The sequence below is a fragment of the Ascidia mentula genome, chromosome 1, assembly GCF_947561715.1.
Source record: "Ascidia mentula chromosome 1, kaAscMent1.1, whole genome shotgun sequence".
Classification (NCBI taxonomy): domain Eukaryota; kingdom Metazoa; phylum Chordata; class Ascidiacea; order Phlebobranchia; family Ascidiidae; genus Ascidia; species Ascidia mentula.
This window is the reverse complement of record NC_138566.1, coordinates 27176790-27201109: the sequence shown is the minus strand read 5'-3', so window position 1 is coordinate 27201109 and position 24320 is coordinate 27176790. Positions and strand designations below refer to the sequence as shown.

At 36.9% G+C, this 24320-nt stretch overlaps 5 protein-coding genes across 6 annotated transcripts; 2 read left to right on the top strand and 3 right to left on the bottom strand.

Annotated features, from left to right (window-relative positions):
* Positions 1 to 63: 63 nt before the first annotated feature.
* Positions 64 to 6844, top strand: LOC145899298 (centrosomal protein of 41 kDa B-like). Of its 2 annotated transcripts, XM_082988039.1 has the most exons (11): positions 64 to 183; positions 254 to 317; positions 452 to 499; positions 1931 to 1992; positions 3050 to 3104; positions 3590 to 3737; positions 3974 to 4134; positions 4742 to 4809; positions 5028 to 5142; positions 5484 to 5711; positions 6041 to 6844. In XM_082988039.1, exons 1-11 carry the CDS (start codon positions 151 to 153, stop codon positions 6142 to 6144), a joined length of 1086 nt encoding a protein of 361 aa, XP_082844165.1. In that variant the 5' UTR covers positions 64 to 150; the 3' UTR covers positions 6145 to 6844. The 2 variants fall into 2 exon arrangements, with proteins under 2 accessions (XP_082844165.1, XP_082844173.1); XM_082988047.1 differs by lacking the exons at positions 64 to 183; positions 254 to 317; positions 452 to 499 and adding an exon at positions 1285 to 1449.
* A 260-nt stretch (positions 6845 to 7104) lies between these two features.
* Positions 7105 to 13650, bottom strand: LOC145917704 (choline transporter-like protein 1). Its single transcript, XM_083002973.1, has 14 exons — positions 13399 to 13650; positions 12982 to 13124; positions 12569 to 12659; positions 12177 to 12304; positions 11716 to 11870; positions 11510 to 11599; positions 10929 to 11065; positions 10482 to 10668; positions 10051 to 10222; positions 9682 to 9835; positions 9471 to 9554; positions 9066 to 9198; positions 8435 to 8679; positions 7105 to 8032 (listed from the first exon to the last, which is right to left on the bottom strand). The coding sequence occupies exons 1-14, from the start codon at positions 13534 to 13536 to the stop codon at positions 7925 to 7927; spliced, it is 1965 nt and encodes a 654-aa protein (XP_082859099.1). The 5' UTR covers positions 13537 to 13650; the 3' UTR covers positions 7105 to 7924.
* Positions 13651 to 13674: 24 nt separating this feature from the next.
* Positions 13675 to 16676, bottom strand: LOC145917708 (putative splicing factor YJU2B). The gene is made up of 7 exons (XM_083002976.1): positions 16334 to 16676; positions 16072 to 16191; positions 15602 to 15703; positions 15178 to 15352; positions 14692 to 14876; positions 14405 to 14531; positions 13675 to 14292 (listed from the first exon to the last, which is right to left on the bottom strand). The coding sequence occupies exons 1-7, from the start codon at positions 16334 to 16336 to the stop codon at positions 13811 to 13813; spliced, it is 1194 nt and encodes a 397-aa protein (XP_082859102.1). The 5' UTR covers positions 16337 to 16676; the 3' UTR covers positions 13675 to 13810.
* A 130-nt stretch (positions 16677 to 16806) lies between these two features.
* LOC145891199 (kelch-like protein 26) lies at positions 16807 to 22388 on the top strand. Its single transcript, XM_082981913.1, has 13 exons — positions 16807 to 17073; positions 17172 to 17312; positions 17579 to 17725; positions 17859 to 18061; positions 18642 to 18858; positions 19146 to 19284; positions 19488 to 19561; positions 19673 to 19781; positions 19924 to 20107; positions 20359 to 20515; positions 20828 to 20970; positions 21213 to 21847; positions 22257 to 22388. Exons 1-13 carry the CDS (start codon positions 16807 to 16809, stop codon positions 22370 to 22372), a joined length of 2532 nt encoding a protein of 843 aa, XP_082838039.1. The 3' UTR covers positions 22373 to 22388.
* Positions 22389 to 22410: 22 nt separating this feature from the next.
* Positions 22411 to 24076, bottom strand: LOC145893309 (vimentin-type intermediate filament-associated coiled-coil protein-like). Its single transcript, XM_082982071.1, has 3 exons — positions 23925 to 24076; positions 23646 to 23815; positions 22411 to 23333 (listed from the first exon to the last, which is right to left on the bottom strand). Exons 1-3 carry the CDS (start codon positions 24054 to 24056, stop codon positions 23045 to 23047), a joined length of 591 nt encoding a protein of 196 aa, XP_082838197.1. The 5' UTR covers positions 24057 to 24076; the 3' UTR covers positions 22411 to 23044.
* Between the last annotated feature and the right edge of the window lie 244 nt (positions 24077 to 24320).

Below are 24320 nucleotides of genomic sequence, written 5' to 3'. Positions count from 1 at the left end.
TTTCATCATGAATTATTTTATTTTTTACACTTGTAACATAAAATTTATATACAATGCTTTTTAAAGGTTGATGATTTTATCACTTAGCATACTAAACTCAATCTGTATTTGAAGTTAAAATAAAAAGTTGTAAACATAAACTCATTCAAAATGTCAAGGAATGGAGGAATAGGAGATGCGAAGGCAAGTAAAAGTCCAACAATTGTCCAAAGTTTTTGTTATTTTTTATTTAACTTGTAGTTTTGCAATCTAGATTTTACAAAGACGAATTCCGTCCAGTGGAAAATACTCATCAGTGCAACCAAGAGTTGACACAGGTTTGTAACAAAATCCCAATATTTATTCTTCAGTGATGAGGACATTATTAACTACAAAGTGGACTTGGATTGTTTTTAAGTTCATATATTTTAAATCACAAGTTTCAAAATATCATATTGTTATTTGTTTACAGGGTCAAGCATAACCAGACAAATGAAAAGAATTGAAGATATTCAAACTAGTAAGTATTAAATATTTGCCATGTTACAAATATTGAGGCAGTTTTAAAAGAATAATTTAATCACTTAAAAATTACTCAAATTCCTTTAAATTTACCAACAAAGTGTCATAGCAGTTTGTTTTGTTAGTGGAGACACAAAGACTCACATGACAAACCATTTGTATGCCTATGTGACAAATAAGATTGAATAGGCAAAATGTCAGAATCACTCATGCCCTGGTCATTGTATGCCACAGTTTGTTGTTATAGCATGGATTTAAGCACTGTATAAACCGCGTAAAGTTGGTTAATGGTGTAAGCTTTCAGCTTATTGACCCCCACACCGCAATAATAAATTGTTTTGCTAGTCTGGGATCTGCACACTTTTTCCAACCTATTCAGAGTGCCAGGCAAGATTAAACATTACCAATTGTTGAGCTACATAAAGCAAAATAACACATTCATTATTCTTGTGTGCCAAAATATATCACTGAAATCCTGGCTGTGTGAGACAGCTTGCCAATCTCTTTCAAGCACTTAAGTACTGTCAAGGGCAGAGGGAATGAAAATCAACTCATCTAGACTTGTTTTGGCAACATTCCTCACAGCTGATAGGGTGCTTAGCTGGACTTGTTATATGTAGAAGCAGAAGATGAGAGTTTAATATAATCGCCAGATGTATTTGTTTGAGTTGTTTTGAGTTCTTGAAGGTTTTTATTGAAGCTGGCCAAACTTTGTTCCAATTGATCCACACCACATATAGAGCATTACAGTTTTATTATGTTGATATTTGTTGTGTCAGACAAGATCTAAAACTGCCTCACACAAAAGGTCTGGCATTTTAACAAAGGAGAAATTCATAAATTATTGATCAGATTAGAGCGTCAATTGTGTTTTCATTTTCTTGGTCATGGCTAATATGCGATCCACTTCAAGCAGATTACTTCGTGTCAATTGGACAGACAGACATGGTGCGTTGCCGATGGTTACAACTAACAAATACATGATGTATAGGTGTGGCCTTACTGGCAATATTGACACAATTCATCTGTGAAAATAAAGTTTCATTGTTAAATGTATTGGCGTACTATCCTAGCAATATACTGCTATTTTTGCTGCCAGGCATACTAATTATTCAAAATCGTTCTTCTGGCACTTAAGTTTTTGAAGTTATTTATTCAAAACCGACGTTTCGTCTGCCATTTTAGTGTTTATGCGCTTGATGCAATATGATGTCATAACCCTGAGGAATTCTCGCCGGATGGCAGACGAAACGTCGGTTTCGAATAAATAACTTCAAAAACTTAAGTGCCAGAAGAACGATTTTGATTAATTATCCTAGTAATGTTTTTGAGTCTGTTAAGGTCTATTCTATTTGACACCAAAATATTTTATGACTTGAAAACTTGAAAATATTGTGAGTTTATTCAAATAATGGCATTTGCTTTTCAGATTACCGATACAAAAAAGATGAACTTTTCAAGCGCATGAAAGCAACCACACTTGCTCAGCTGGTATGATGTCTTTTTTTATAATACTGGGGTTCAAATTATTACATACAGAAAGTGGGGCGTGGGAGCTTTTAATGTTTTTTGAGTAATTGGTTTTAGGCACTAACAACCTTGGGCATTGCTTTTTAAATAAGGTTTGCATGTAACAAACTTAGAGCATAGTTTTCCTTGTATCTGATGTAGGTTGGTCCAACAAGCACACCCCTTGTAACCTTATATGGCACCAAATACCATTAGCTGCTTGAACGACCGCCAACAAGTGTTAATGTACATGATATCTTCGCTCAGTCCCATTGTTAGAGACCTCCTATTACCTTGGAAGCTATTTTGGTTTCTGTTCTCACTTGTGCAAACCCTGCTAATGTGTGTGAACCAAAAACAAAATCGCAATGTTTTTAATTCTGACCACATAGAATAGTTGCAACAATGCTGTTTGCACAAAGTATGACATTATGTAACAACCTGCCGAATGTAAAGTGAACAATTTTATGTTTCTTGCTTGACAATGTGCAATGTTATGTGCGTGTAATGTTGTTTAAGTTGAGGTGTTAAAGACAAATTTGTTTTCAAAACAAATTTAAATTCACGAATACTTTTTGCATTCAATATAATAACGGAGCCAAATTTAAAACCTGGCCACCTGTATTGATTTTTTTCCCAAACCACAAACGTAAGTTACTGTAAACAATGACTGCTCGATACAAAAGAAAAAAAATGCCAAGTACCTGAAAGTGGATGTGTGAAGCACAACACTGCCTGGTGACAAAACACACTGTAATGAGGTGTATTTCAAATCCCAACACTTGTGACTGCTTTGCCATGCGAGCAAAGGGTGGAGAAGTGCCATAATCTCAACCAGCTAAATCCTCTCCATCTACTTCAACATGTGTGCAGTTTTTATCTGCCTGTGTCAATTTCAAGAGTGTTTTTTGTTGTCTGGCAAAAAATAATCTAATTTTGAAACTTATAATTAGACCAACAGAAATTAATCTTTTGATTGTGGTGTCAATTTTTTGATCTTTGTAGTGTTGATAAATGAATAAAACATTGATATTTTTAGGTGTTGCAAGTTGCCAATATCTCCATGCAAGATGAAACTTCTGAAGCAGATTTGGGTAAAAACTATTTTCTCTCTTGGTTTGTTCAGAGTTTTGTCAGGGTGGGTTATCTTTATAGTTCCACAAACTTTTGGACACAAAACCTCTTCAAATATAATAATGTAATAAGAAACAACTGATGTGTTTTTTATAACCGACAAACTTTTATCACATTGGTGAACTCTGATCCAAACATATATGAATATTGTTGTTACAACTTGTCAGCGTTTGTTTGTGTGTCCTAACATAAATTTATAAATCCATTTTTCTTTTAACTTTATCCTCTATGAAATGTTTTTATGATCGGAAATCCAACCAAACCAATCTCCCAAATTATTGTTTATTTATTTTCAAATGAACCTTAGCAACAATAGTTCTGTCAGCTGTGCGTTGTTAAGAGCCATTCTCACAGGTGACCACGATTCTCTTAACAAAAGCGCGCCTGTGTACCCCCCCTAACCCGGTTGCTTTCACATCCTCACGTTTTGCGGTTGAACTTTAAGCGTCTGCGAGGTCGGAAGCCTCTTCGACGACTCTCAACGAAGAGTTGAACGACAACTCCAGCAACAGATCGACAAGCCCAGGAGGGTCCACACTCAAGAACGGTTTTGACGGCGTTGAGGACAAATCACCGCGTTCTTCTCTGCAAAGGTGACACAACCATTTTGTTCTTGTTGTTACGAACTATGCGTGACGTGTGGAAGTCAACAACCCAATGAATGTTTAACCAACGTACAAGAAACAAAAACATGTACTTTAAAATTTTGTTTAATCTATTGTTTTCAAAAAACTGCGCGATTTGATAACTGCTTGCTGCCTCCCAAGTTAATATTACACCGAAAATCATCCATAGTTTCCCAGTTTATGAAACTGTAATGTTTGTTCAGCGTAATCCGAGGCATGGGTGAAGTTGACATTGGGGATATCAGCAAACCTCAACCTGCCCGGCCTGAGACCCCCTTCCTAAACCGCCCGTACACAGACTGTCCCTACTTACTACTGGATGTGAGGGACGCCGATGAGTTCGCCGCCTGCCACATCATAGGGGGTAAATAAACTGCGTGTTTTACTTGAAATTAATCTTCTGTTCCAAACCAATCAAATTAGGACACGTGTTACAGAAAATGTTTTAAATTGAAATAAGTGCACTGAAAACAACATTGAGAATTGAAACCATGAAAGCATCGCATTGTGGTGCTTGTGGTGCAGTAGCTTTGTAAATATACTTTGAGTCGCATTTTTACATGCGTTGTTATGGCAACTCAAATGAGATTTAGTGGTTGGTCGATTGCTTCAGACTCACGTTCCCACCAACCACCTGTCTGAACAACTATAGATCGATTAAAATAATAATTGCTTGTTGGGAACACAGCCTTTATTGGTCGGTTTATGTTTCGTAATTTTAGATGTCAAAAGTGTGAATAGTGGAGTTATTGTGGAAACTGCATGGAAGTGATGGATGTTTTAACAAAAAATTTAATTACAAATTAGTTTATCCAGAAACTATAGATATGAGAAACCGGAGACTGATTTGTCGTACAGCTGAATTTGTAATTAAGAATGCTCCGTTGCTTTTATCTGTTATTTCTTGCACCACATCCCACATATGTGTGGGTGCCGATCGTTTTAATCAAGAATTACTTGTTGTTTTCCAGCAAAGAATTTCCCAATCGCCATGTTGTCCCGTACGATGAACAATTTCACAAGGGAAATTCTCGACTTTGTATCCTTTCAATACAAACAACTCTTATTTAACGATTGACTGTGACTTACAGTTAACTGGAATATTGATTCTGTCTGCTGTATAATTTCCAAATAAATAATACTTTAAACGCAAATTACCGTTAACGAAATTGTTAATTATGTTATGTTTTAATTTGTACCAAATATTTTGTCCTGCCCAAAAGCCTGTTTTTCTTTAACTAATATAAACTCGGTTAGAAAAATCAACTGGGTCGCATAATTATTCTGTACGACGAAGATGAAAGGTTATCGACTGTTTGTGCCACAACAATGGTTGAAAGAGGGTTCGATAACATCTTTATAGTATCAGGAGGTGAACTGTTGTTGTATTTGTTCACGAATTGGAGCGTGACCAAATCAAAAAGTTCGAATCTCTTTTGCCCAAACTCGCATTGTCTTAATGATGAAATGAATGCAACGCATCGTGAAGTATCGTTAACCCTAACCCCGATCCGCAAACTCGGCAATCGCAGATAAATCTTCTAGTAGCGGAATTTTATGTATTGGCCTATTTCATATACCCCGCTACACCGATATTATGTAACGAAACTAGTGGTCCGGATTAACGAGAGCTGACTCTAGAATTTCAAGGTTGTTTTGACATTATGACGCAACAATCCATTATCTGCTTCTAATTTACTTTTTTTCATTCAGGTTTGAAAGTCCTGGCCTGGAATATCCCCGAGGGTCTCATCACCGGGAATTTCCCGGCTAGTTGCAAGGTTCCGCGTGGTGGCGCCAAAGCGCGTCGTTCCAAAATCCAAAGACCTCCAACCTACTCCGGACCACCAGCGGATATGCGTAAAGTTCGTTTCTCCTCTGACGACCTGGATAAAATCTCCCACTACCTGGACGAGAGTCTCATTCCTCAAGACACAGGAAGTAGGCGGATGAATATTAGGGCGGATGAATATAAGGGCGGGTGTAGACGTTTTTCAGTACGGAAAGATTCGAGTCGTTTAACATAGGGAAATTTTGTTAAGCATTTATAAACGACACAATTTCTTTGCCAATAAGTCGGTTTTCTAAGGAAGCAATTTCGAGTTCCACTTTCCGGTGACGAAACGAGATAAAACATCTTGTTTTCGCCACTTGAACATTTGATAACGTTTGGTTCGAACAATTGCATCCAAGTGTTTTGTAAGTTAAAGATTGTTGCGATCACAATGATTGGTTTTACTTCGTCCTCGGTAAGAAATTAATGTTTTCAGGTCGCTTGAGTCGTCATAGCAACAACACGACCAGGCAGTCAAACGTGAGCAAAGCTTCGTCCGTCGCTTCCAGCATGAGTGACAGCCGCAGGGCGTGGAGGTGATTCCCCTTGCACCCCCCCAACTACACCCCCCATGTTGGAGTGACGTGTTTTCCACTGTGTCTTCCACCCCCCCCAGTTTTACGGTTTTGTAGCAAATTTTGTGGAACTTTTTCTTCAGAACGACCGCGCCCGTGTTGGCATGACAACCAACTGTGTAATGCACGTCACGGATCAGTGCCCGACTCGTTAGCGCCACCTTGCAGACGTCTCCCCGTCTTACTTTACAGCATACATGACATTTTACTGTGTCTACGTAAACGCCGGCTCCTATAAATTATGAGATATTGTTTTGAATGCGATCCCTCTGTACAAGATGTTACTAATTTCATCAACCGATTTCATCAACTTATATTATCACGAAAACCTCGATATTAATGGGAATTAGATTTAATGTCTGCCAAAATCTACTGGCAGCGGGAAGCTGTAATTACTCTCATCAACATTTGTTTTATTTTGTACAAAAAAATTCCACAAATTCAAGCGTCTGCTACTAAACTATGGCAGTGTTTCGCAAAATATTCTGTCCCTGTACCGCCTCAATCCCCTTGTACACCATTTGATTGACAGAATTTTTTTTCCAGAAACATTATTTTCCCGAAACCTTTTCCGCTTGTTTGCGGAGAAACCGAAGAATTTCCGCGTGTATTTGCGTTGTAGATTTTGTATTTTTGTTTTCTGAAACAGAGAGATTTACAAAAGGTTTGCTTGTGATTTTTGCCAAAACGTTAGGGGCCAAGCCTCAAGCAGGGATATTTCCAACCTGTAGAGCACCAGAATATTTGGTACAAAAATCAAGGCAGTTTGTTCAGATTGCGGATGAAATTCGAGAAGCTGCATTAACTGGTTTAAAACCGCAATATTTCAGTCAACTCTGCCCTAAAGCAACAATTTGGTAAATATTTTATATGTTCCTGTTTTCGGTTTAAGTTGAATCTGCAACAAATAATATTGGAACAGAAATAAAAGCTACCATGTTTATTTAAAACAACATCAGATCATTTCATGGCACCGTTAGCAGGTCTTGTAAGTAAAAATTTACAATGGTGAAATTTTTTGCACCGGAAAAAACTCCCAAACAAATAATTATTTGTCTCACAAATTTAAAAGGCAGGTTTTAAAGTTTCAAATATTTCTATCATGCTTGTTAGTGTGGGAAGATGAGCACAAGGTGGGGGAATTATGGATTGGTTAGTTTCACTTCAAAAGTTAAATGAACAAAAAAGTAAGTTGAACACAAAGCACTGCGCAATAGAAAGTTGCTACAAGTTAACACAAAATATCACAATGTAAAAAAAAATGTTCAAGCATCCAAGAGCAGAAAGCTCGTGTTGAAATGTCGCCGCAGCTTTTACAGAAGTATTCTCGCATTCAATCAAAACAAGAAACAGTAGAATAAGTACGACCAACAATGAATAGGTGTTAAAAGAACAAAAACAGTACAAAAGACGGTCACCAAACACAGAAAAAGTGTTGCCACACGATGGCACTGTTTGCTACAGGCATTGAAAAATCGGCTTGAACAAATTGTGACAAAAATGTTTCAAGATTAAAACATTTGTTCACATGCGTAATGATCCATGGTAATTAATTGCGATCTTGAACACATGAATCAAATGTGACTTTAAGTGGTTAAAATTATATCAGAGTTAAAACTTGAAAGCAGCTTTGTAATAAAGTACCTTCTGACAATGTACCACATTATCAATGTTAAAAAAAACATCTAGAAATTAAACATTTGTGTGTTTGTTACAATGTAGTGAATGGGAAAAGTTAATATTGTTTATACAGGTGATGTTTCATGGTTCAGTGCTTCCTCCTCGCCTTTTTTCTTTTTCTCTTTCTTCCCTTCCAGTGTGTTCAGGTGCTTGCTGCTGTTTTTCACATAAACCTGCAAAATTCACGTCATTATTTCAAACAAATCACCATGGTTATATCTCAACATAAACATCTCAACAACACTGAATTTACTTCAAAACAATTCTCGGGACATAAATCAACAATACCAACATTTACCAACATTTTACTTAAAATTGTGACATGGAAATCCAGGTCTGACGTAACAATCGTGGCCCAAATAAATACCAAGTTTAAAAAAAACTTTGATCCAACTATTTCCAGAAAAGTGGTCAAAAAAAAGGACGAGAGAAATTGTTGTGATCATGGCCGTAGAATAGTAAAAGTGATTCCTGGAACCGTTTAATATGAGTTATTTTTTTACTTCTATCACAAAGTTCCGATATGTGGTTTTTTAATGTTACAAAAAAAATTCACAAAACTAACAGCATCTCACCATGAGTGATTTTGGCATGAAATATTCCTTCCCGGGAGTTCCATCGTTTACTCTGCTATCCTCGCAGAAACACAACAGCAGAGTGTCCACAGCCATCTCGTACACGGAGAGGAAGCAGTGTGCAGTGAGGTAGGAGAACACGGCCACAACTCCCACGGGTGCCGCAACGTAGTGTACGTTGGGGTGGTATCGTAACACCAGGAGTCCACCCACACCGGCCACTATCCCAACAACCACTAATTTACCTGAAACCAAATAAGATCAAGGGTGAATTAATAATATTTTGTTAAAGGATGTCTCTTTCCATCAAGTGTTGTCAATCACAAGTGAAGGTTTCATATTCAAAATATTCAACTTTTTCATGCATGGTACAAATAGTGCGCTATTATTAGACTCGGTTTGATTTCTAAATGCTCAAGTGGATTCCGTTTTTTCAATAAAACATTTGCTTTGATGTGCATGAATTTGTTACAACTAATGATTATTGAGGAAGGAATCAGAATGGAATTTGCCCAAACACCATAACTTCCATGAACACAAATAACCTATAGCTGTATAAAATATTCGTTGATAATCAAAACTTGCAAATAATTGCTGAATATAATATTCCAAGCATAGAAAATCTACCGACCTAAAAACAAAACAAACGCCCCAACAGAATTGATGGCGATGACACGGAGAACATTTGAAAGTAGAGTTGCCACGGCATCGCAAGCTGATCTGCAGAAGTGAGTTCCGTTGATGGCAACAAGACAGTACGCATTCTGGAAAAACATTATACAGGACATGAATATCTGCTGCAGTTTCTAATTGGCTTTGAAAATAAAATTGTTAATATGGCTTTTCAAGTCAGCAAGAAACACGCAGCCAATACATGTAAAATAATTAAACATTTAGTCAAGAATATCACTTTATCTATACAATGGTATAGGAATACACATGCTAAAATTTCAAAAGACATTTTTTACAATTTCGGTGTGGCTTTGGAAAATCAGTGGACATACAACTGTAGGTAATGTAGAAATTGTAAACTCACGTAGTTAAGATAACGTAGACACCTCTCCAAGATGCAGAGACACAAGATGCAACATTTCACCAAGATCTTCGCCACAATATTTTGCTGCAAAAAAGGTTATAACAATTATTAAAACAGATGTTGGAAGTTTTGCTACAAAGTTATTCGGGTTTTATTGATAATTGTTGATAAAATGAAGTTTGGAGAACGCAATATTTGTTACATTTCTCACCGAGTCTTTGATCTGTCTTTCAATATACATAAGAATGCATCGTGGAATTTTCACCAACACGATGATGAAAGAACCCAGGGCACACGAACCGATGTGATTGGCTATAACTCGACCAATCGAAGACAAGATTGGGTTGCCAAGTTTTTTCTTGTCTCTGTTATGTCAAAGTACATTTTATTGTATATTTTCCCCCAAATTATATTCTTTAAGAATAAAGGTGTCACCCGTACTGCAGAAAACATTGTTTCTTTATTTATTTCAAAAATGTTTTGGCAATTCTATTTTTTGTCATGAAAAAAACACAAACAAAATCAATATAGCTTGAAATTTAGTGTAAAATATTACAGAGCAGTAAGAGCTTAAACCAACCTTGTGAAATAAAACTTTGCGACCGCACCAGCGATTGTCATTTGCTGACAAGCCAGTATGAACTCACTTATCCACACGACGCCGATAAGATGATACCACCACATGTAGCGAACCACAATTGTCTCGTTGAACCTCACCCAACCTTCATGTTCATTCACCATATAAGGCTCACCTGGAACATAGAAAGTTTAAAACAATTCATGAGAACAAATAGTCTGGAAAGAGTTAGAATGGGGCATGTCTTAGTATATAAACGTTAACATAATATCTGTGTATAATGTTTCGAAGTAAATTTGTTATTCAAGTTCTCAAACCTGTTGGACATCACATGTAATTTTCTATAACTGTTTAAAAAATGTTTGTTTTTTTGTTGGCAACTTTACAGATATTTCACTCCAAAGTGTATTGAAGTGTATCAAGTCATATTTTACCGGCGGTTGCAAGAAACCCGAACACAACGATCCAACACATCCAGAAGAGTATGAGGATTACGAACGTCCATAACGGCTGAAGTAACAAGAACGGGACGTGAACCATACAACGTCCAGCTTCGTAGAAAAGATCGACCGTCAACGCAACTCGTTTTCTCATCACCAAAATCAGCAGGAGGATAATCAACTGCAAATATTTCAAATAAAAATTGAGGAAACAATATTTAGCTGTTTTAAATTGAATGCTGTTGTTTGACCATATGACAAACTTCAGACTCCCAGAAACAAAATTAAAAAATGACCAAAATCTTTAGAGAAACCCGTGAAATCAATTTCTCTGCAACCCCAATGAACAAAGACATCCAGTTGTTCCAATCCACCAAAACAAAAACGGATAAAAAACAACAATATTTAATTTTAAGAAAATATCTTAAAGCTTTCACTCACCGTAACAACGGTTGCTATGATGGAATACCAGAGGAAAGTGTCCACATTATCCTGCTCAGATATAAGAGTGATGTTGAAAGGCTTTTCCAGGTTAAGTTTTGCCGACGCATAAGTCCACCACAATAACCCAGTACCAGCTGTAAGTAAATTAAAAGTTTAACATGGAAAAAGTTTAAAAGCAGGCTTTCCATACATGACAAACACATTAAACTGTAGTGCAATATTTCATGCTTTGTTTGCTTGGTGTGAATTATTGATGCAGAAAGCCAACCCCTCATTTACATTCATTCCCTCAATATTTCCCTTTATTTCTTCCCACTTAATTTAACGCATGTAATTATTTTCTCTGCATTTGGTGAAAATACTAAACCCAGAGCAGGAGAATTATATGAACTGAATATTGTTTGATATTTTGGAACTGCTATAGAATGGTTTATTATACACATATAAAGTAGGTTCGTATGACAACACAGTAACTTCTTCTACTCATGACATTACACATTGCTCATCCATTGTGCCACGTATGTTCTTGTTTAACATGGAAGAAAGGTAGCAAGGTATGCAGAGCAGATAAAACTTACCAAGAGAAGCAAGAACGACGATAATGTTGATGATGTAAACCACGATGCTTGCCATGTATCGGATGAGAAGGACAATTACAAACGAAACCACTGGAATGTAAAAGTTCATCTAGTTTTATATAAAACATGCACAACAGCTTTCAATAAAGTGGAAAACCCAACATAAATGTACAGGGTTTATGTCTGAAATAATATTGGATACTTACAAACAGCCAGAAAGCACAAGCCGATAATGGCGTATCTGCACATGTAAATTTCACTGAGTACTCTGGACAGGGTGTCGAGATTATTGAGAAACTTCACCATGTCAACCAGGAAATCGAGGACATTGCTCGGTGCACATCGGTACAACACAACGGTGCTGGAAAAAACAATTTGTCACAAAATCATTCAAGAAAAAATATGCAACCCCATTAATACATTATGAGTTGAAGTAAAAAGAAAAAAGTGTTTGAATTTATGACAAAAGTGCACAAACAAATGACCCGTTCATTTTTGTGCAATTGTCAGTAACAATTTATTTAAAAGACCTCATGTTTTCAAGTTTGAGGTTTAACCAAAATCCTGCAACACAGATCGGATCGGATGCATTGCTTTAAAAGCTTACAGACAATAATATTTTAACTTTAAATCGCCACCACTTATGTTAGTCAACACATGGGGTTACCTTGGGTCAACAGGCAGCACGGGGCAGTTTCCAACCTTGCTATTCACTCCCTGGCTTACATAATCCTTTGGATCAAGATTGTAATCACAAAGTTGTGATCCAGTTTCCTCATAAAAGTTGTATAAATCCTAAAGAAAAAACATAATAATTCAATGAATAGTTTTAAACATTGGTGATTTAATGAAAATAACAACAAATTTATGACAAAAAAAAACAAGGAAAATTTGGCTTGTTTTACAAAAAAAAAATGGTAAGATGTCACAAGAAAAAAAAATTGAAAACCATTATTTAAAAAATAAACACAAATCTGTTCATATTAAACACCTTTGAAATATTACAATCATTTATTTATAATTATTTCTCGCAATTCCAGCAGTTTTAAAAGTTCTAACCTGTAAAGTTTGAAGTTCTTTGTCCGGGCATTTGCTCACACAAATTTCCAATGAAGAATGTGGGTCAAGAACATCCATAAAGAAAACATATCTGTACAATTATAATGATATGTGGAAATCATTTAACAATTCCACTTGGTAGTAACAATGTTTGCAAGTACTCGCGGATTGGAATCTTTTATAACGATTTAGAAAATATCTTATGGATAATATCTGTTTTGATATCTGTTTTTTTTTCCTTGTTAAACATGGACTTTTGGAGTATATTTATAAACTAATTGAACCAAGTAGATGGAAGAAATTGTGACCTAACAATATTTAGGGTGTTGAATGAATCAACAAAAAATGCACAAAATTATTTTTTTAAGTAACTTTAAATTGATTTCAGGTGAAGATGGGAAATATTTTCTTACTTTTTTCCGCGCAAATCCAGCCCAGAGTTTGGATGTTCAGTAATTTTTTTGTTTGTTCTGTCACAAATATTCCCGTAACTGTCGTATCCGTTGATCAACCGGCTAGCTGCACCGCTCGCAATTGAGAAAGCAGCAATGATAATCTGTGCAAGAGAATGCTCAGTGTTGCACAAGATTGAAGTAAATTGCATGTCAGTAAAAGTTATGTAAGTTAAATATAACTTATTAACAATTAATATACTACTGTCTGCAGTTCCTAATGATGGCTCTTTTGCATGAAAATAAAAATACACTTCTGAGGTTAGAACTGGAAAGGTTGTTGACACCAAAGAGACAGACCCAACTTTATTAGTCAGCAATAAAAAAATCCTGCAGCTTGTTAAAGTTTATGTCACTGCTTGAAGTTTGGTTGCTCACCATGCCGACGAAGAATAGGACAAATACACATAGAGGGATGATATCGGTGCACGATCGCTTCTGGAGGGGTTTCCAGTACTGTGGTTTGGGGGGGTCCTCATTGGGACGTCGTCTAGCAGCACTGTAGCAACAACCCATGGCAACGTGCAACAAAACAACTTAGACCTACACCTATTTCTGCTGAAACCGAAATTTCATCCAACATTTGGAAAAGTTAAAAACATCGGTTGTAAAGCAAAAAAAAAACAAAGATTTTAAGCTCAATGTTCAATTTGTCACTTTTGCCTGAAGAATTCACCATCAAGAAATCACAGTCCATAAATAACTAACAAACAAATTAAACATTTCAAAATGAAACAGATTGCAATATTGTAGCAGAAAATCACAAAGTGAATAATCTGTCGGTCTTTCATCAACTTTCACGGTCGGATAGTTGGTCATCACTGTTTTCAGAACTTGCATCTGAATATGAAACTAAACAACTTAATTTGTTTGATTGTAGCGCGCTTGGTTTTACTTCATTCATTGTCGTGGATGGAGTTTCGTGGGGATTAATCTTCAGGGGATTAACTTTCTTTACAATGTTTGATTGCAGCATTTGTTTTGTAATTTGTGGATGTTTTTCAATGTTTCTTTTCAAATTGGTTCCCATCTTTTTCCGTTTTGATATTTTTATTCCCAGCGGATTCTTGTTTGAAGAAATCGCTCGTGTTTTTTGGGCATCAGTCGACCACAGGTGGTTCGAAACTTTCGCTTGCAACGTCTTCGTGAGCGTCTCTGGGAGTTTGGATGAGAAGTGTTTTAATGAAGACTCAACTTTTTTCTTGAGATTACTTTCAAAAACCGGCTTAGAATCAATGTCTGTCCGCAGTTCATCCTGCTTTGCATCAAATGCTACAAAACAACAAGTTCGTTAAATAAATCCTAATATTAAGGATTCTTAATACAAAACCACAAACACACAATCAAATATTCAACATCTATTAAGTAATTTAATAAACTTTACATTTTGCGGTTTGGTAATGCATGAGTTCTGCCATCTTCCTGTCTTCACTAGATTCGGGCAGAAGGGGAATGTTTAACGACGATTTTTCCAGCAAGTTTGCGTCATGCTTGGCAACTTCTTCTAACCTCTGCAAAGAGGATTATTTGACCACAGTCAGTTAGGATAAATGTTCATATCAGTAATTATAAAAACAATATATACAAAAGTGATGAACAGATTACCAACATTTCACCACACATATCCATAACATCTTGTATAAACACTCTTAGGTTTAAACAAAAACACACTTTTTTCTCCTCTCTAAATGATTTTCTCAAAGCTTTGTTTAGAAGATAATCATCTTTCTTCTCATCCTGAATATCCTGGATTTCCTCTAATGTTGGAACGACAGTTTCGAGTTTCTGTTTGTCTTTGACTTGATGTTCAAGTTTAAACATGGGGTCACTCGTCAATTTCTTCTTAACATCATGATCTGAAATTATTACGATCATTTTTATGACACAGAAACAATATCGCAAAAAAGTTCAGAAAAATTTATCAATAGTGGTAATGATGTCTATGTGGACAAAATCGATTTTTCTATTGTTTGCAATAAACTAGCGGACTTCAATCCAAAACATTTTGTTTCAAACATTTTATTTATATTTTGATATATTGGTGTCACTGGTAATTCTGCCAAAACTAGTGATGAGAAACTATTTTGTGCCAAATTACATTCATTACCTTTTTTAATAATTTTTTAAATCTTCAAAAATACAAGTTCATCCACCAACCTGTCATTTCAATTTGTTCGTTATTTTTTGCGTCCCATCTCTCCTCCTTTCTTCGCGCTCCACTGAGTATGACGTACTCGCAGTTAGCGGGATCAGTCTGGATTTCGAAGTGTTGCTCACAAAGATGACATTTCATCCGGAATTTGTAAATGATCGTCGAATAGTACTTTCCCATCTGCATGAAAACACATAGAAATTTGTAACTTATCTGGTAAGTATTGACATAATGCAAAATCCACACAATATTCGAGTATAAAAAGACTGGCCCATAACATTGTCATGTTCAAAAACATTTCGGCAAAAACTAATGCCATCACAAAATATAATTATTTAAGTATTTTTTTACTCAGCAAACGGTTATGAAAAAAAATCATTCAACACATTTTTAATAAAATTTTTAATTAAAAAAAAATGAAGTTCAAACCATTTTCTTTTCAGCATTGTAACGTACTCCCATCCCAATGTGACTGTTGCATCCGTTGCACCAAATATTGTACGGCATCTCGAAGCGGATGATGAGAATGCCCTGAAAACAGAGATATTATATTTACTTCTTTGGAAATATTAAACATCTTCAGGCAAGATGGCACATTCACATATTTTTGTTTTAAGAACATGTTCTTCACAGGATTTTTTCTATATCGGCTTGCTAGGCATTTTACAACAAATAAACAGTTTCTTTCTTTGTGGAATTGAAAATTGAACCAATCATCAGCTTTTTGGAACTTTACAAGTCAGAAATGTTGCACCAATAATTGCATGCACATCATTAAATAGACCAACAATAATAAATATCAGTTTTCACACTGGAATGTCCCCAATTTACAGGCCATAAGAGGAAAAGCTCTCTTGTCATTTGCATGTCATGACTTTTGCAAGGAAGTATTTTCATACTTGTGACAACTTCCTGGCTCTCTCACGGAGTGGATGGGAGTTGTGGTAGCGATCAAGCGATCCATGTTTCTTATAGTCAAAATCAGGGGGATAATACTTGTTGACTCCTTTGCGCTCTCCCTGCAAAGCAACAAAGTAAATATTGGGATTTATAAACAAATAAACTGTTTCCAAGTGTAAATTAAATCACACTGTAATAAACACAACATTTTTAGCAATTATTTGCAGTTGATGGAAAAAAGTCAAAATGAACAAAAAATACCATTTTTATATCTCCTGTTCTTCAACAAGATGAAAATCCTAAACATACAAGCAAATGTGATTAATAAATAAAAACTTGATCAAAAAACCAAAGGCCCCTGGCAGGCTGTCGATCGCACACCGTATCAATAATATCACATACAAGCAAATTAACATTAAACGATTTGACAAAAATTGTGTCTCAACATAAAATGTCACCCTGCCAAGATGCTGGACATTTACGAAGTGACTAAAGCAACGCTGCAAACATTGTGAAAAAGAAAATAACGATTTCTGAAATCACTGAGATACTCTCTTAACATTTCTTCGACAAAATTTTTCGCGAACAACTTTGCCGAGCCTGTTTGTTTCTTTCTTCACGCCTCACTGCACATAATAAATTGTCACAATTTCAATTGTTACGCCATAGAAACATTTTTACTTGTGTTGACATTCTCACATACAGGACATGTTTTGTTACAATTATAATTTCTGATGCAAACTGGTCGAAAACAAGTTAATCGCGTCGGAAGTTACGTAACCCCTTCGGGGGTTTTAAACCCCATCAAATCGACGGGTTCTTTAACTGTTAATTTAAAGGACTCCAATGCTTACCAAGCAGCTTCTGGCTTGGAAACTGAGGTATACAGTTTGTCAAATCACCAGCAATCGCTTGTGTCTGGAATATCTGCTTTGTATAAGACGAGGGATCTGTGTGACGTGGTGTTGACTGTGGACAATGCAAGCTTCCAAGCCCATAAGGTGAATTGGTAAAAAGCGAAATGAAATTATTTGATCAGATTTTTAGGGCAAAATTTGTAATATTTTCATATTTTGCAACAAGATTTACAACGTTTTAGATTGTGTTGGCTGCATCCAGTGATTATCTTCGGGAAATGTTCGTCTTGCGGCGGAAGGTTGACGTCACCGAGTCGGAAATGACGAAAGTTCCACTTCTGGGTATCCAAGCCCACACCGTGGCCGCCATTTTGGAAGGAATGTATGAGTAAGTTTTAACACCGAGATAATTTGTGGTTAAATATGCGAACGATAAAAAGATATGGACAATATCTGTAGCAGGTGCTGGTGTTTTTTGTTTGTGTAAACTTTTTTGGGAAAAGATGGCTCTTATGACGTTTTCTACTCGGTTTAACGCAGCAAACTACCTCAAATGTGAAAACTTAAATTTAAAAATCATTACCCTGCCAACAGGGATATTGAAAAGCTTTCAAACCCCTGAAAATCTGACTTTTTTACGTATTATTTCTATGGGGGATCGATCACACTTTCACGGAAAACCGTGGATGACATGTTGTCGGCTGCTTCATTTCTTCGAATCCCAAGAATAGTTGAAGCTTGCGAGAGTTTTCTAACCAAGCATCTGAACGTATCAAACTGCCTGCGAACCTTGCAGGTATTTTTTAATGTTGTTTTACAATAGTTGCATTTACATATACCTTTACAGCTGAAACAGCGTTGATTAATGTTTATTTTTTGTTGTTTAATTATTCCGCAAATGATAAAAGAGGGGTTAATTATCTACACAGGTGGCAAACTTGTACGAGCTCAAAGCTTTGCTGGAAGAAAGCTATCGACTGGCCAGCACTAATTTCCATAAAGTTTGTGATCAAAAGGAGCTCCTGAAACTGAGATATTGCGAATTAAGAGGAATTGTGCAGCGCCAAGATCTTGACGTTCCATCAGAAGTAACCGTGTTCCAAGCTCTCGTGCGTTGGATTGAAGCTGATCAGTAAGTGTGATGTTTTAAAAGTATAGACGAGTTCTGCGTTCTAAACTTACTCCCTCGGTATTAAACAAACGACAGTTATTTATAAACATCGGTGTATTGCGATGCCCGTTCTATGTTTGTGAGCAATTTAAAGCCACTATGTTGTTTCAGTCGCATGATATCGAGCGTTCGTTAAAAACTCTATTTTAGGTAAGGGTTAAGGTGAAAGTGTGAAATGCACACTACATTTTAGACAAGGTTTAAGCTACAGGTCAGTCACGCATTACTTGTTTCCAACTTGTAAAACCGTTTGTAGTGAAGTTTCCACAATATCTGAGTTTGACAGCGACCTCTTTAAAGATAAAGAACACCAGTCCGATTTTGTTTAGTGCATTTAAGATTATGTGAAATTAATATTTCTATGATCCTTTATAATAAAAGATCGCACTGAATTTGATCGTCCATCTTTGTGAGTAATTTTGTACTCACATATTTTACAGTTACAAGTTTAAGAGGAAAGACCAGTTAAATTTTAACTAGTGTATTTAAGTATTTTACTATTACACAACAAAAACAGCAACTAACCATGGGATTGCCTAAGGACGACGCGAATTGTGTACGCTGGTCGTCTGATGTGCCACGTTCGATTCCCACTCATACCTGAGAGCGAATTGGTGGACACGGTAGAGTCTTCAACGTACGTATGTCAGATCCCAGAGGTTGGCGAGTTTGCGAGGGAAGCTGTGCGATATCACCTTCTGCCACATCGGAGAAGCGTAATGCAAAATATACGGACCACGCCTCGGACCACAGTAAATGTACGTCACTATAAAAACCCAAACCCGAATAAAATCGAGTTTTTAAAAAAAGTCTGCAATGAAAAGTATAATTTGAAAGATCATAATGACAGACGATGTCCATATTTAGTATATTTGTTATAAATTATCAAATATACAAAAAACAAAACTTCTAAAATCAACCCAATAATATTCCCAGTATCCTAACTCATACCTCGTAGCAGCTGCTGCCAGCAGTATGGTCAAACTGGGTTTAATTTGACTTTTAACCAGAATGTTTAAACACCTCTCTGTTGCTCGGTTGTCAGATCGACTCCATCATTGCTTGTGGAGGTTTGGCTCTGAAAAGGGAGGGATCTCTCACAGATAAAATGTTTTATTGCGACTTGAGGAATAGGAAGTGGAAACCATTCGCCCAGATGCCGGAACCACGTCATCACCACGCCGGTAAGATTGTGGGTTTGAGTAACTTTCTCTTTGTCTGTAGTTCTCAAAAAGGCTTTCAATAGTATTACTAATAATAACAAATCAAATACAACAATTTCCTTGAAATGGAAACTGATGATAAAAACATTAATAATGTGAAGATTACCGTATACGTTTCACTTTAACGTGGAGAAATTCGCGATTACAATGTGTTTATCCTTCAGTCGCGACAATGGGTCGTTTCATCTACGTGGCAGGCGGGGATTCGACGGAAGGATGTCGGTCCCCCAGCAGAAAGGTACGTAACAATGAAATAAGAATGAAGTTGATTGTTTGAAGGAAAGGGGAGGCTAATTCACTTTTCGGTGAAACTACAGCAAACATTTCGTGACACACGATACCATATTAGGTGTGGCGATACGATACCTGGACAGAGGAATGGCTGCAGGTGGCAAATATGGGAACACCGAGGGAAAGCTTTCAACTGGTTGCCATGGAGATGAAGCTATACGCAATCGGTATGAAGGTTTTTTGTGAATTTGCCCAATGGGCATGCATGTAGTAATAGATAAGGTGCTGTATACCTTACCTGCATCATGATGGTAGTTCATGTGAATGTTGGTGGACACGGTGTATTGAAAGTTAATCAACTTCATGCAGGTGGTCGCACGACACAAGGCGTCACCGTCTCCGAAGTGGAAATGTACAGCGCGCCAAATAACACGTGGGAAAGAATCCAACCAATCAGCAGCCCCCGGAGACACACTGCTGCCACACCACTTAATGGAAGGGTCTACGTTGCTGGTGGATCCAGTGATGATCTTGTTTCCAGAAGAGTGGAAAGGTTTGTGTTCATATTACGTTGGTTTATTTAGGTGAAGTGGTCGTTTTGCGAAGATAAGTTTTTTGTGGAGAATTTCTTTTCATAGTCCCACCTGGATTACAGGTTAAAATTAAATTCTGATACCAAACTATAGCATATCTTTGTCGGGTTGTATCAACGCTGCTTAATATGGAAATTGTGTTTTAACGTAACTTTCCATGTACGTCAAAAGCGTCTAATCTACACTTAAAACGCGTGTCCTGTATTTCCAGTTACTTCCCCGTTAGCTCGAAGTGGGAACGGCGACAACCTCTCGTTAAACCAAGATTTTCCGGAAGTCTTCATGCCCTCGATAACATCCTCTGGATTGTCGGTGGAGCTTCTGTGGACGCTACCGACCCGGGGATGGGAATTTACGGGGCCAGTGAAGTAGGTTTTGTGCCGGGTACCATGCGAATATGATTTTATAGACTGCACAATTTTGATAAATGGGGAAACTGGGACAGTGACTCTCCAACCATTACGTGTTGGAGACATCGCAATCAACAATTTGCAGCAGCGACGCAGTACATCAGTTTCTTCATGTAAAAATTTAACGCAGGGGGAAGCAGTAACAATTTAGTGAAAGTAAAATTAATTTTTTGAAATTATTATTTTGTAAATAATGATCGTAACTGTAATGCAAGATTCCTGTTATAAAGCACATGTACGCTTAATGTGATTATGATGTCTATGTATCAGATTGAACTCTATTCACCCGTCCACGACCAATGGACGATCCTGAAATCCGAGTTTAAAATCGACGATTCTGCATCCCCAGCTTTAGTGGAAAAAACACCACAACCTGCGTGGGCTTTGGGACGAACGAGTTCATTCCCAGATAGGTTTGTTAAACTTAATATAGGTTTGCACTATGTAAAGTTGTATGCACAATAGTGCGAATTGACTTGTGATAAACTTGCCTTGTCGACTGGAATTTTGCACCCAAGTCACCTGACAGCGTAACAATGGTAACTATAACAACAGTTCCCACGTGATCTTTCACATTCCTTGATCCCAATTATATGCACATTTCTTGGGAAACTTCAAAACACTTTACTGCGAACCAACGATCTTGTCTTCGCAGCCCAATGCTTGAAGATGAGAAGGACACAAATCCTGCGGCAGGTGTTAGTGTGTCCATGACTCGATCCGAAGCCGGATCCTGTTCTTATCGTGGCAAAGTTTTCCTGATAGCCGGCTACAGTTGGTTCAACCGGGGTCGCATCGACGACGTGGAATGCATCGACACCAATTGTTTGAACAAAGCAGATTCGATTCGAGAAAATTACGTAACAATGCCGCACCGCGAAGAGCCGACGCAAGATGTCGAATGTGCGAATAAGCTCGAGAATTACCCGTTAAGGTGTACGGGCATGGCATGTGCGACTGTCACACTCTACAAAGAGCCGAAATTCGAACCGGCCGAGAAAAAGTTGGAAATTTGCCCCGACTCCAACAGCCATCCTGGACAACACAGAATTGCGCCGAAATCGGCCTCTCCTTACATACGACAAGTTCAAGACGAATCTTCGACGCCAACCCAGTCCTCCAGGAAAAGTGACGTCAATCAGCCGAATACGAGAGAGCGGTTTCACCAACAAGCAAAAGAAATAACTAATAGCGTGGTGACACGTGGAGTTTCGGCCGCTCCCAGACCCAGAGGTTATCAGGAGCCCCTACAACATGACCGCGTACTCCAATGGCTGAACAACAATGACGGTAACAAACATTCTGAATTTCCTCACTAACATAATGGGATAACACAAACACACATATCTGGCTGTGATTAAGATTACGAGGCGATTAATTTGTTGACGTAAATATGTGCCTGTGGGAGGATATATTTTGGGAAATCACGAAAGTTTGTATCATTGAAATCTCCCAGTTCGGCACTCTTTCATGTACCCCGGTGCGCCTGCTATGTTTTAAGCAAATATTGCATAAAGCCAATATTTTTACTGAAACCTACGGATTACAAGTTGATTTGTTCAGCTAAATATGACGTTTAAATCAATCCATCTATAAAAGGTCATTTCAACAACCCTAACACCTACCCCTGTGGACCTAACCCTAATCTATCTAATATTAACCCAAAATTACGATTTTTGTTCAACTCACATTTTGGCAGATCTTCCTCACCAGTCATCATCTGAGTTAGAAGAACAAGAAACGTTCGATTCACAAGATGATGGAGACGGAAAGTTTTCCAATAACGAAAGGCACTCTGTGTTCTTAACGGAGTAAACGAAGAAATATGGAAAAGAAAGTTGCAAAACACAGCGACACAATAAAGGGAAGCTGAAAACGATAACTCAAAATGTATGACAATAATATAAAAGTTTTCCTGTGAAAAAACATTTCACTGATAAACTTACAATGAAAGGGTGAATGAAAATTGTAAGCACAACAAAGTTGCTTAATTCACATTACCAAGAATTTTCATGAGTGTCATGCATAAAGGTATTCCCAAATAATGTATCTCCATACTTTAAAATGAAGTACAAATTTAAATATCAACTTCTAAACATTTGTCCACTAAAAGGTTTTTCAACAAGAATTGATTCTACAGAAGTAATTTTATCAAATTAACCAAAACCAGATCATGACAGTACAGGTGACAAAATATAACCATGCATAACCTGATCCATGAAACTCCATCATTTACCACCCACGCAGTCGGGTAAAAACAGTGAAAGCATTTCACAAAAACAACACATATAAAAAAGGGTGGCCATATGTAACTACAAATCCTAATATGTGCTTTACATATATATGTACATACAATACACATATAATCCTATTGGAAGAACCTACTGCATAAAATATGGAGCTCAAGTCATTTTAAAACACCTTATTATTGCACCAGCTCTGCACGAACTTCACATTTCAAATTCTAGAAGTTTCTTGCAACAAATCTCAGGTGTCTGAATCTTCAGTGATTGAAAACCTTCCACCATTAACAAACTTTCGAGCATTTTCAAAACTCGAGTGTTCGCCCACAGATGGATTTGTGACAATGCTGTCGTTGTCCGTTGGGTTAACATTTCCATGTGAAGTCTGTGTGTCATCGAACATGTCATCAACAGTGCCTCCATGTGGTGGCATACTGGACATCTGCCGTTTCACCAAATCTTCATAATCAACGTTGCATAATTTTTCACCCTCAACCAAACACGTCAGCAACCCCTCCAGACTTGAACTGTATCTAAAAAGTAACAAGAGATATTGGAAATATTTTTGTTATGTTTGGTAATGAGTTTTTGCAATACCAAAGTAATTATCCAATCATGATGAGACATAAAAGGTCACATGTTTTTTCTTGTTTAATTAAGTTAGTCCTACTTGTTTTGAATATATAATAATTTGAAAAAACATCCAGAATAAAGACACAGTAAAACCAACATTTGCAAATCTATAAAGGAAGAAACAAAACAAAATTTATATTCAGTCAGAAAAAACAGCATTGGGATGGGTTATTTAATATAATTGGAAGTGTTAATAAAAGAAATCCACAAACTTTGATGCATTTTCGAGTATGGAGCATCTGTGTTTTAAGTGGGACATAATCATGGTTTGCTGCTTTTCAAGATTCTTCATCCGACGAATTTCAGCTTGGGTACTTTCAAGCCACACGTTGAGTTTTGCAATTTCTGCATCCTTCTTTTTGCATAATGCATCCATAGTTTCCTAAACACAATATTGGGAATTAAAAGGCAAATTGAACCAAATCATGTTTATTTTGTGAATGAACTCTACATGCAAAAGTTACAAGGATATGATAGAACCTGTTGCTCACTTGATGAATTTTGTCTTTCAGCATTAATTGTTTAGCTTGCTCCTGCACAGTGCTTTCGAGTTTTTCAACGCGTTGACTTAAAGCGCCCAGATGTCGATTTGCTTCGTCAATAACCGACTTATCGAAGGACATTTTTCCACAATTTACAAATTAAGGCACAAAAATCTTAAAAACCAAACAAGTTTGCGAAAAACCGGGAGTTTCCCTATTACGTTACGCCTGAACAAACAAGAATTTATTTTTGTTTTTTTCATGAAAAATATTCAACGAACCAAAAATAAGATACCTTTAGGCCTTCTTGCAAATATGTTTTGGTCAATTGCTTTCGCCCATTTATTTATTTGCAAACTGTTTGAAAGGCGCTGATGTCGTTTGTTTTGCAGCATTGTTTTTGTT

Bases quoted from the DNA above. Each gene is read 5' to 3' on its own strand.
- LOC145899298 (XM_082988039.1), top strand. From the start codon at position 151: ATGTCAAGGAATGGAGGAATAGGAGATGCGAAG. The intron at 184-253 runs GCAAGTAAAAGT...TTTGCAATCTAG, and splicing joins GAGGAATAGGAGATGCGAAG to ATTTTACAAAGACGAATTCC. The intron at 4,135-4,741 runs GTAAATAAACTG...GTTGTTTTCCAG, and splicing joins CGCCTGCCACATCATAGGGG to CAAAGAATTTCCCAATCGCC.
- LOC145917704 (XM_083002973.1), bottom strand. From the start codon at position 13,536: ATGGGTTGTTGCTACAGTGCTGCTAGACGACGTCCCAATGAGGACCCC. The intron at 11,066-11,509 runs GTAAGTTTTATC...ATTTACTTACAG, and splicing joins CGTCGTTCTTGCTTCTCTTG to CTGGTACTGGGTTATTGTGG. The intron at 8,033-8,434 runs GTGAGATGCTGT...TGAATTTTGCAG, and splicing joins TCATGCCAAAATCACTCATG to GTTTATGTGAAAAACAGCAG.
- LOC145917708 (XM_083002976.1), bottom strand. The intron at 14,877-15,177 runs GTTGGTGGATGA...TAATAATTTCAG, and splicing joins CGAACAAATTGAAATGACAG to ATCATGATGTTAAGAAGAAA. The intron at 14,293-14,404 runs GTAAAGTTTATT...GTTGTTTTGTAG, and splicing joins GCATTACCAAACCGCAAAAT to CATTTGATGCAAAGCAGGAT.
- LOC145891199 (XM_082981913.1), top strand. From the start codon at position 16,807: ATGCAAACTGGTCGAAAACAAGTTAATCGCGTCGGAAGTTACGTAACC. The intron at 17,726-17,858 runs GTATTTTTTAAT...TTATCTACACAG, and splicing joins ACTGCCTGCGAACCTTGCAG to GTGGCAAACTTGTACGAGCT. The intron at 19,285-19,487 runs GTAAGATTGTGG...TTTATCCTTCAG, and splicing joins ACCACGTCATCACCACGCCG to TCGCGACAATGGGTCGTTTC.
- LOC145893309 (XM_082982071.1), bottom strand. From the start codon at position 24,056: ATGTCCTTCGATAAGTCGGTTATTGACGAAGCAAATCGACATCTGGGC. The intron at 23,816-23,924 runs GTGAGCAACAGG...TATTGTGTTTAG, and splicing joins TGAAAGACAAAATTCATCAA to GAAACTATGGATGCATTATG. The intron at 23,334-23,645 runs GTTTGTGGATTT...GTTACTTTTTAG, and splicing joins ATACTCGAAAATGCATCAAA to ATACAGTTCAAGTCTGGAGG.